Genomic DNA, 11,941 nt, shown 5'->3' on the forward strand with positions numbered 1-11,941 from the left:
TTTGTCTCAAAAGAAAAGAAACAAAAATACAAAGGCAAAATGAGTATCCCTTTGTCAAAAATTTTGTTTTGTTAATTTTAAAAACTTTATCATTTGATATTTGATACTTATCTTTAAGATTGGTAATTTCTTCAAGTAATTTATATTCACTTTTCCTCTCTTCGGAAGAGTGCTAAAATTAAACCGAGGGCCTGCCATCCCCTAAGCATGAGTCCCTGAATACACTTCCTGTTAAATGCTTTACGCATTAAAAATGTATTTTTAAGGTGAAGCAGCAATAGAGAGTATTAATTTTTTTTTTAAGCCAGAGTTTCATGTGGCTCAGGCTGGCCTCGAACTCACTATGTAGCCCAGGCTGATTTCAGACTCAGTATATAGCTGCGGACGACCTTTCACTTCTGACTGTCCAACCTCCAGACGTCTGAGTGCTTCGTAGGTGTGTGCCGCCAAGCCTGATTTATGCAATGCTGGAGATCTCATAGGATTAAGAGATACAAAAGGAAACATTACTATAAAATTCAAGTTGAAATTTATATTGATTTATGAATAGCCATCTGCCACATTTTTTGCTACCTCCCCCTTTTCTCATCTGAATAATAGCCCCACCCCCTACACATTCTTAATGAGGAAGGCGGCTGTTTGGGTTCCAGCTCTCTACAGTTATCTAGTTGTAAGGTTGCAGTGACATTTTGAGGAAGAGGGGGAAATAAAGCTATTTTTTGAGGTTTCTAAGTTAGAGTTCAGAACTGTCCTTACAAGGACTGGGAGGCGTACCTTGCTGGGGAAAACCACCTTCCTTATCGCTCAGCATCAACAGTCCCAACCCTCAGGACGCAGGACGAAGGTGGGTGTGCAGAAGGGGGCTTGTTGGCTAGTCCTTAAATAAAAGTCACGTCTTAAGTGACAAGATGGGCATGGTGACTCACACCTGTCCTCTTGGCCTTCAGGAGGCTCAGGCAGGAGGATTGCCATAGTTCCAAAGCTAGGATGGGTTACATAGTGATTTCTAGGTCAGCCTGGCCTCAAAGTAAGACCTGGTTTCAAAAAACTGAAGACAGAGAGACAGAGACAGACAGACAGAGAACATTTTAAAGTAAAAGTGATATCTGTTGAATTAGCTTATAAGTATTTTAAACATGTCAGTTATTTTTCTACTTCATATAAAAAAGCGCCAGGCCGGCAGGAAGGCTCAACAGGTGAGGCGCTTGCTGTCAAGCCTGGTGACGAGTTTGATCCCTGCGACTCGCTGTAGAAGAGAAAATCAACTTCCTCAATTTGTCCTTTGACCTCCATACATGTGCTGAGGCATGCCCAGGCAAACACACAAGCACAAACACACTCTCTAGATACATACATGCACAAATGCATAACTTAGTTAATAAGCAATGCCTTTTAAATATCTTTAGTGATATGTATAAAATACAGGGCTGGAGAGACAGTCCAGCAGTTAAGGGCACTTGTGGCCCCAAGTTCAGTTCCCACATGGCAGCTCACACCCATCCATGACCCCAGTTCCAGGGCAGTCAGTGTCTTCTTCCAGCCTCCTCGGGCAGCAAGCCACTCACACGGAATACAGACATACTTGCAGGCATGCGCGCACTCATTGAAGGTAAAATCAATAGATTTAAACAAACGGATTTTAGATATTTATAAAAAGAATTTTTGAAACCAAATAAACATATCCTTTGCTGGCAGAGGCTGAGTTGACACCGACTTTTGTATTTACACCAATCTTTGCCAAGTTCCCAGCTACTTATGCTGGAGAGCTCTCTTTATCTTCACTCTCTGTCTTCCTTGTGTTCCAGCCAAACCTCTATCTGCTTCTCATAGACCGAGGAGAACAGTAATTGTTGAGCTGTTAGCGTGTTTCAGTGTTCCGGTGGTATTCAGTGAAATACTGAGTGTGGGAGTTCTGGGCCTTTCACAGAAACAGTCGCAGATGACCTGAATATCTGCACTCTGCTTCCATGAGTTGAAGGTTGTCGGAGGAAACAAGAAGCACACTCCTCCGCCTCAGGCCATGCCTCTGCTTTCCCTGACTAAGGAGGACTTTTGCCCTTCAATCCAGTTCCTATTCTTTTTTTTTTTAAGATTATTTATTATTTGTAAGTATACTGTAGCTGTTTTCAGACACCAGAAGGAGGGCATCAGATCTCTTTTAAGGATGGCTATGAGCCACCATGTGGGTGCTGGGATTTGAACTCATGACCTTCAGAAGAGCAGTTGATGCTCTTACCCACTGAGCCATCTCTCCAGCCCCAGTTCCTATTCTTAAAGAGATGGATGGCCTTCAGATGAGTGTTGAGTGAGCCCAGAAGAAATAAACACATCCCTGCTAGGCAACAGTGAGTTCCTAGTCGCTGGTCTCTGAGAATACGACAACTTATTGCCAAAGATGACAAGAGTTGACCAGACTAAGAGAGGCTAGGTCTGGTAGTACATACCCATAATTCCCTGTTCTCAGAGGTAGAGGGAGGAGGGTCAGGCAGTCAAGGCCTGTCTGCCTAACGAATTCAAAGCCAGCCCTGAACCACATAAGACAAACAGAATGAAGGAAGGCGGGAAGGAAGGCCCATGAGCTTGGGAGTGTGTCTCAGTCAGAGCGGCATTGTAAGGAGCTAATGGCTGGTTCTGGCTTCCTTTCTGTAGGACTCGGAAGAGGAAGACAACGAGCTGGAGGCTCTCAGCAGGAAGCTGCATGCCCAGCCTTATGTACCCGTGGAGTTTGCTGACTTCAGTGTTTACAATGCCAGCTTGGAGAACAGGGAGTGGTCGTCTTCTAAAGCAGACCTGACAGACTCGAGAGCCTTGGAGAAAGCAGTGTCTCGTAGCCCTACCACCAGCAGCCTCACCAGTGGCTACTTCTCCCACAGTGCCTCCAATGCCACGCTCTCTGACATGGCAGTCCCTTCCAGCGACAGCTCAGACCAGCTAGCCATCACCACAAAGGAGGCGGAGTGCAGCGAGCGCCCGGGCCCATCACTCGCACCTGACGTCAGACCAGCTTCGAATCAAGAGCTCACAGAAGCAGAAAGAGGCTTGGCGAAGGAGAAGACAATCGCAGCGCCACTGGAGGAAAACAGTGCCTTACCCAAGGGGAGCCCATCACCCCAGCGCATCCCCGAGGAAAATCCCAGAATGCCATGCAGGACTGCCTCAGGTTCAGAACTGGATGCCGGCCCTAGCAAAGATGGCCACCAAGCTAGAGAATTCTGCCCAGGAGAGGTGACGATAGAACACACTACAAACATTTTAGAGGACCATTCCTTCACAGAGTTCATGGGTGTGTCTGACGGCAAAGACTTTGATGGTTTGGAGGATTGTTCTGTAGAAGAACCCTCCTGTAGGAGGGATCTAACAAATGAAACAGACCACAAAGGTGTCCCAGAAGGACCTCCAGATGTTGACCAGCTGCATAGCGAGATGGAGACCGACCAGGTAATCTCTCCAGAGGCAGCCATTTTTGTTCCACGCTCTCTTTGAACACAGCTTGCCTGTCGGACACCAGCCCCCCCCCCCCCCCGGGAGCTTCTCACCACAGTGAGCTTTGCAGGGGAGCTTCTTCTGACGTTTGCAGTTAGCAGACCGGGTCCGCTGCAGAGTAAGCTCGGTGGCCCTGCTCACCTGCTGTGGGAGAACCCCTCTGCTCTGGGGGTCACGGCAGATGCCAGATGCAGCAGTTGTTGGCTTTTGTTGTTGCTGCTGCTTCCCTTGGACAATGGGTTGGTTGACAGATGAGTCTGTGTCAGACTCCAGTGGATGGGGAGCGGTTTGTTCTCTCCAGGGTCTGATTTTTGGCTCACTCGAAGCAGTCTTGTGTAGCATCTACCATATTTCGTCAAACCTGGGATTCCTTTGCTCATCATAGGGTCCACTGGTTTTGTATCACAAGGACCTGAGTTCAGGTCTACAGCACCCACCACGGAAAAGCCATGCTTAGTAGTTTGCCTCTGGAGCTCCAGTTCTTGTGGAGGAGGTGGAGGTGGACCAGTGAGGCAGATCGCGGGGGTTTAGTGGCTGCCCAGATTAGAAACATCCTAGCGCCTAGGTCACTGAGGTCCTAGCTCAACAGTTAAGGTGCCTGGCTGAGTGTGGTAGGACATGCCGTAAACCTCAGCACTCTGGATTGCTGTAAATCCAAAGCCAACCTGATGGACAGATGGAGTTCCAGGACAGCCAGGGCTACCTAATAAGATCCTGTCTCAAAACAAGCAAACAAAATGATGACAACAGTGACAAAGTGAGAAGAGAAGAGGACAGGGGCAGAGGAAGACGGTCACATGACCTCACCTTCCTTGAGCCATGCGCAGGTGTGCGTACACACAGAAAGAGCCATGGGCTGGATTAGAGTAGCTCCGGGAGAGTATCTACCTAGCATGGTCAAGGCTTTGGGTTGTATCCCCAGCACCACAAAACGTGACCAGTAGCTGGGCGGTGGTGACGCACACCTTTTTTTGTTTTTTGTTTTGTTTTGTTTTGTTTTGTTTTTCCTAGACAGGGTTTCTCTGTGTAGCCCTGGCTGTCCTGGAACTCACTCTGTAGACCAGGCTGGCCTCGAACTCAGAAATCCGCCTGCCATTGCCTTCTTGAGTGCTGGGATTACAGGCCACTACCATCTGGCTGACACATACCTTTAATCCCAGCACTTGGGAGACAGGTGGATCTCAGAGAGTTCAAGGCCAGCCAGGACTACTTAGTTCCAGAACAGCCAGAGCTGCATAGTGAGACCTTGTCTCTGGAAAAATAAAATAAACCTTGAGCTTCAGATGCTCTCCATGGATCGTTTGACGTTTGTTAAGGAAACGTAAACTATGTAGCTAGACTTCCAACGTCTAAGCATTCTGTTCCTAAGAATGGCCGTCTCTTCTCCCTCTCATTTCCTCTTTAATCCCACGCTTATGTAAGCTACAGGAACATCAGGACTCAGCAAAACAGAAGCATCAACTTGTGGTGAAGGAAGATAGGACAGCTACGTTCATAGTGCCACTCCCTGGCCTGCGAGACACTGTCACTGCTAAAGCCTTCTGGACCAGCCCTGAGACTCTGGAATTCAGAGACTCCCTGCCTCTGCCTCCAGAGTGCTAAATTACAATCTCGGAGCCCCATTCTTAGATACAAGGAAGGGTCTGTTAAAGTCAGAAAAGTGTAAGGATGCTAGTGGCTAGAACACAAACTGAGAAAGTCATTATTCACCTTGGTTCTTATAAGCAAATGTGAATTTATGTCAGGTCCTCCATGTGCTTCACACTGGCCTTGAAACCGGTCTGATTTGTTGTTGTTGTTGTTATTGTTGTGTTTTGTTTGAAACAGGGTCTCTAGCCCAGGCTGCTCTTAAACTCCCTGGTTTCTGGGATGACCTCGAACTTCTGATCCCCCTGCCTCTACCTGTCCCATGCTGGGATTACAGGCAGTCACTACAGTGTAGTGAGTCTATGGTGTAGACTATGGGGACCTGAAGTCCCTAGGGGTAACTTCAGACGAGATAGAATGTCCCCGCTCACACTATGAGAAGCCTCACCTGTTAAAGAGGAAAGAGAGGATGTTGTCTTTCTTGTTTTGTTACCCTGGTGGATCAGAACACAATAAGAAGGAAGTTTCACTGTGAAAGATCACAGAATATTCAGTCCAATGCGAAGAGCTTAGTTGAAATGGGTTGTATAAACCAGGATTGGTGTCCCGTATCTGTAATCCCACTACTCGAGAGCCTGAGATGGGACTGCCTAGGGTTCAAGACCAGCCAGGACTACAGAGTGAGAGAGCCTGCCCTCAAAATTCTAAAATAGGGGACCGGAGAGATAGCTCAGTGGTTAGAGCACGGACTGCTCTTCCGGAGGTCCTGAGTTCAAATCCCAGCAACCACATGGTGGCTCACAACCATCTGTAATGGGATCTGATGCCCACTTCTGGTGCATCTGAAGACACCTACAGTGTACTCACGTACATTAAATAAATAAATCTTTTTATTTAAAAATTCTAAAGTAAATAATGTACGAAATGCTGGTTGCAATTGAATAATGGTATTTTAGCTTGGCAGTTCTTTTTCTCTCTGTTTTTGAGAGAGCCCTGTCTGTCTTGAAGGGCTCTATGTTGATCCGGCTAGCCTCAAACTCACTGAGATCCACCTGCTTCTACTCGCAAGCTCTGGACAAAAAGTACACACAAACACACTTGACTGGCAGTTCTTAGTCTTCAAAAGGAATCGTGTGTTGTCTGGAGAGATGGCTGGGCTGGTCAAGTGTCCGCTACATTAGCATAAGGAACTGGCTTTCGATACCCAGCACCCACCTAAACAGTCAGCCTTGCAGGAGCACACCTTCAGCTCCATCACCCTGGAAGCAAAGGCAGGCAAATCTCTTGTGAGTCGGAGGCCAGTATGGTCTACATGTTGAGCTTCAGGCCAGTGAGGGCTGCACAGAGAGACTATGTCTGAAAACGTCAGGGGAAGTTCTACCGAGGAAGACACAGGACACCAGCCTCTTGCAGCACTTGTGCTATGAATTGGACCTAGAGCCTCTTGAATGCCAGGCAACTGCTCTACCCATAAGCTACAACCCTAGTCCATATGTTGATTTTTAAGAAGCTGTTTTGGGGGCTTAGAGAGGTGGCTCAGTGGTTAGAGCACTGGCTGCTTGCTCTTCCAGAGGTCCTGAGTTCAATTCCCAGCAACCACATGGTGGCTCACAACAACTATCTGTAATGGGATCTGATGCCCCCTCTTCTGGTGTCTGAAGACAGCAACAGTGTACTCATATAAATGAAATAAATAGATCTTTCTTTTTTTTTTTCCAAGACAGGGTTTCTCTGTATAGCTCTGGCTGTCTCTGTTTTTTTAAAGATTTATTTATTATTATATGTAAGTACACTGTAGCTGTCTTCATATACCCCAGAAGAGGGCTGGGATTTGAACTCAGGACCTTCGGAAGAGCAGTCAGCATTCTTAACCACTGAGCCATCTCTCCAGCCCATCTTCTAAGTTTTTGTCTTAATCATGGAATTACTCAGAGCAGGGATCACTTCCCCATTCTCTGAGACTCTATAATGAATTCAGTCTGGTCTGACCCTTCAGAAAGCCCCCTGGAGGGTGGGCCCTGTGTGGGGGTGGGGCGTGGGGATGAGGAGCCTGGACTCACCATCCTCTGTATTCCAGGAAACCACTCGGTAAGGGACAGCCACGTCTCTCCAGGCCACAGCTCAGCAGCTTGGCAGCTTCGTTCATCGGTCCCGCCCTGGGACAGTCCAAGCCGTGACCCAGCCCAACCTCAGAGCAGCCTGCCTGCGGGAGTCCTGCACTTCCCTCCCCTGTGGGAGAAGCAGCACCTTTTCCCCTGGCGAATCACAGCCCCTGCTCTTTCCAGAAAGGAAGAGAACGCAAATGTCGGCTTACCTATGTGGCAGTATTTTCACTAGCACTTCGTGCACGCCCCTACTGGGCAAAGACCTCCACAGACCCAAACTTTATTCTTGTACATTTTAATCAGTTCTTCCTGCAGACTCTGGAGTCAGTGCTCTGATCTCTCTCTTTTTATAAATAATATATATTATGTATATGAATTGTGTATCTACGGTATGTCTGTCCAGAGACATATCTACACACTAAAGGGCAGACGGATGATTTGTTGAAAATCACCAGGTACTGGACTTTGTTACAAAGCCACCCCAATGACTGCTTTGGCATGAGCAGATGGAAAGGATATTTTATATTATGTAAGACTGAGGTTCTAAATCCTCTTTATAGAAACGGTTGCAGGCACTGTTCTTTATAACCAAAGAACTTCCAGGAGACTGATCGTCTTTGCTGTCCACTCTTGTTGTGTGAGTGTGTAATCTCACTCCAGTCTGGTGCCACACTTCCCCTGGCTACTGAGTCACGTGCTTTCCCAGTCCCTGTACCCTTTTCTAAGCACACTGAGAAATCGCACAGCTATAACCTTCAGTTTTCCACCAAGTTCCTACTGACTTGATATCGACCAGTGACACGGCCTGGCGGGGCTCCTGCTCCGCCCTAGCATCCTGTCCACCTATCCAAGCAGGCGGAGTGCACAGGGCAGTGTTACAGCTAGCCACGCAGCGCTGTACCAAGAGTCTTCATTCAAGGCTTCTTTACCGATCTGTTCCAGATCGCTAGATTCTCGTGTGGTGTGGGTTTGCCATTTTGCTCAACTCTGGAAAATGCTGAAGAGAAGGACTGAGCTATCCAGTTTGTAGGTTTGCACGTCACCTTGTTTGAGGGGGATTCAACATCGAACCGCTCCGTTGTCTTTTTTTTTCTTTTTTTGTTTTCAAAGTATCCTGCAAGGAGAGACATTGTAGGATCATGTGTGGAAAATTTACAAATATATTTTATGTGCTTACTCTGTAGATGCCTGTGCAATGGACAGCTACACGTGTGTTGTGAGGAAGTGAGAGCATGTGTGCAGCCTGCTGTACTTTTTTTTTTAAGTTCTTAGCATTGGTGAGGGAGATCCGGGAGATTCTATTGACAAGCTGCTGTTTTATGTGTATAGTGAGCTGACGGTAGTATTTTACTATCATCTGTTTAAAACAAAAACTGTAATTTATATTCCCTTTCAACTTTATTGTATTTAATTGGTACAGATTTGTGTGTGTTTTAGAATACAAACTGTCTAATTCAGAGTTCAAAGTGTTGATGTCTGTTCTTAATAACGCTACCATGGGGTGGGGTCAGACTCGGTGGCTAAACTGTTGCCTGTGCAAGAACAAGGACCTGAGTTCAATTCCCAGAGCCCATATTTGATAAAAGAAAAAGAAGAAAGCCTAACATGGTGGTGGATGTAGAGAGGTGGATCTTTAGTCTAATCAGTGAATCCCAGACCAGTGAGAAAATCTGTCTCCAAAAGCAAGGTGAACAATGTCTGAGGAATGGCACGCCATTGTCCTGTAGGCTATGCACACACGGCCATTAGGTTCAGGTCCAGTTCACTGTCTTTGTGTGCATATACTCAGTTATACTGTGAGGAAGCCCGCTGACACTTATTGATTTATTGAGGGTTTCGTGTCAACCAGGCACTGCCCTGGATACATTTGACATTTACTTTGATCTCATCTGATAGCACAGGCACCGTGACCCTCAGACTTTACTAAGTGTTGGTTAATGGAGAGCCAGAGCAGAGGGCTTGGTGATGGTGTCTCAGCAAAGCTGAGTTTCAGTCCACATATCTGGCTGGTCTCTTCCCTCTGTCTCCTGCCGGGTAGCATGATCTGGAAGGGCCATACTTGCCGAAGGCAATTACAGAACACAGCAGTTTGTTGTTGCTGGAAATAATAAAAATTTTGCTAGTGCCAGCAAGGCAGTGTCGATCCCCGGACCTCACGCTGGGCCATCAATGGACCAACGAACTCTCTGCCCACATGATCTGCCGGCTTACCCACCTTCCAGCCCCCACTCAGCCAACTCTCTGGCTGGGGGAGTGGGGGAAGGGGGGGAGGTCCCATAAGTTCATCTTGCTTCCATACAATGCCCACACATCCCACAGTCTGCCATCTCAATTACTCAGTAGAAGCATGACTCTTAATGTTGAATTAGTTAGCCAATTAGACTTATGAATATTTAAAATCACAATTTACAAGATGCCAGTACAGTAATTTCAGAGCCAATTGATAATGATAAAAGCCTTATCCCAATATTTCTAACCTTATAAAAATTTAGCTGTTTGTGGCTAGTAAATGCCACATAAGTCTACATCCAAAGCCATCTTGGTTCCTCTCCCTTCTCCTCCTGCAACCTCTGTCCCCCTAATTCCTAGCCCCGCAGACTGGCTGTCTTTTTTATTACTTCCAGCAACAGTGTGTGGTGTGATAATGACAGGTTGCTGATGTCACAGCAAGCCAGGGGCCTCCTGGGACAGTGAATTGTCCCCAAGCAAACCTTGGACCTGTGGACCAGTGCTGAAGAAGATGCCCTTGCAGACTCTTTGTAGGAAAACAGCTTTTTTAAAGTTTCTAGGAAAGGGAACCCAGCAACAAATGCCTTATGTGGACTTCTAGAAGCAAATAGACCAAGGGAATGGGAAACTCTCTTAAATTGTATACGCTAGACTGAAGAAAGAAGGCAGCTATGTGATCCCTAGTCAGGGAAAGAGTCAAAACTTAGAGCCCGGGAACTCCAGGAGTTGTTATCTCAGGAGCCGGGGTGCAGGTAGAAAAGCCTGCCAGTATACCAAGCAATAATTACTTTTTAAAAAAATATTTTATTTATTATTATATCTGTACACTGTAGCTATCTTCAGATGCACTAGAAGAGGGCATCAGATCTCATTACAGATGGTTGTGAGCCACCATGTGGTTGCTGGGATTTGAACTCAGGATCAGTTAGAGCTCTTAACTGCTGAGTCATCTCTCCAGCCCGCAATGATTACTTTTAAAAGACACTAAGCCTCAGAACAACACTAGGAAGATGACTAATCATCTCTTTATGTGATTAAACTTTATTTAAAAAGTAAAGCTAGCTGGGTAGTGGTGGCACACACCTGTAATCCCAGCACTTGGGAGGCAGAGGCAGATGGGTTTCTGAGTTCGAGGCCAGCCCAATCTACAGAGGGAGTTCTAGGACAGCCAGGGCTACACAAAGAAACCCTGTCTCAGAAACCACCCCCAAACAAACAAACAAAAAACAAGTAAAGCTTTCTGGTCATTATACGACCCAAAAGGTCTTGAAAGAAGATGTGATTGAGCAAGAATTCTTACTGCCTTTTGGCATAAATGCCAACAAGAGTATGATTCTGGCACACAATTGGATAAGAAACTTTTTTGATTTTTCAGCCCAAACTTCCTATAGTATCAGTGACACACATCTTTCTCTAACATACAGCTCATCCCCAGATTAAGATCCAAGAAGAAGGAGCTAGAACACTCATAGTGACACATGAATATAATCCTGGCACTTGGGAAGCAGAGGCAGGAGGATCACAGCAACTTCAGAGTCACCCAGGACTGCATAGTAAGACCACGTCTCAAAAAACCAAACCAAACACTGAATCTGCAATATACACAGTTCATATCAAGTTTTTTGTTCCGGCAGCAAGGGCATTTTCAGGTCCAATTCACTGTCTTTGTGTGCATATACACAGCTATACTGTGAGGAAGCCTGCTGACATTTATTGATTTATTGAGGGTTTCTTGTCAACCAGGCACTGCCCTGGATACATTTGACATTTACTTTGATCTCATCTGATAGCACAGGCACCGTGACCCTCAGACTTTACTAAGTGTCCAAAGCTTACCCTTCCCTCTTGCCCCTGGGGAGACAAATCCATAAGGAGTCAGGAAAAAGCAGGGGGCCAGATCTGCCCTTTCATAGAGCCTGGGTCTGAGTGCAAACAAAGCCAAAGACTACATTGAACCTGCTTGTCATTGTCTCTGATCCCCTGAGAGGAGGGAAAGGGGAATGCATCTTTGAGATCCAACTGTTTCCACATGTGTACAGAGATGATCTAATTTCTTCACACACATGCAGACACATGCATGCACACACACCCACAGGCCTGATCTAACTTCTTCACACACATGCACGCACACTCTCAGATCTGAGACATTCAACCACCACAGTGTGTTCTTGGAAAAAACAATTCTTTCCCACCTAGAGGCTCATTGGGTGTTTGTTTCCTTGCAGACTGTCCTCATGTAGAAGACTGTAGGTTCCAGACGCCAGGCTGTACCTCGGTCCTTATAACCGGAACCTGCAGGCAACAGCGGCCATCTTGGAGGAGTTCTCATGCTGAGAACGGAACTCTGAAATCCTTCACAGGCCCTGTTCATGGAGATGTTGGGGTACTAAATACTAGGACAACTGTAGTGTATATAGAATATTGTATTGGTGCAAAAAAAAATGACAGCTGTCATCTTAAAGGGAATAAGGGACAGTCTATTCTGGAGCCATTTGAGTGACCATGGCCTAGGAATACAGAGGTAGGTTACCCCAAAT

The 11,941-nt window shown here is 46.4% G+C and overlaps 1 protein-coding gene across 6 annotated transcripts in view; it reads left to right on the plus strand.

The window, feature by feature from the left end:
• The window catches only part of Kif13a (kinesin family member 13A), a 185,664-nt gene extending 177,023 nt beyond the window's left edge, over positions 1 to 8,641 (plus strand). For all 6 annotated transcript variants that reach the window (XM_052156717.1, XM_052156720.1, XM_052156718.1 and 3 more), the window contains 2 exons: positions 2,650 to 3,438; positions 7,148 to 8,641. In XM_052156717.1, the coding sequence (XP_052012677.1) occupies positions 2,650 to 3,438; positions 7,148 to 7,162 (804 nt within the window). In that variant the 3' untranslated portion in view covers positions 7,163 to 8,641. The remainder of the gene's footprint in view (positions 1 to 2,649; positions 3,439 to 7,147) is intronic.
• The last annotated feature ends 3,300 nt before the right edge of the window (positions 8,642 to 11,941 follow it).

The sequence above is a fragment of the Apodemus sylvaticus genome, chromosome 14, assembly GCF_947179515.1.
Source record: "Apodemus sylvaticus chromosome 14, mApoSyl1.1, whole genome shotgun sequence".
NCBI classification, from domain to species: domain Eukaryota; kingdom Metazoa; phylum Chordata; class Mammalia; order Rodentia; family Muridae; genus Apodemus; species Apodemus sylvaticus.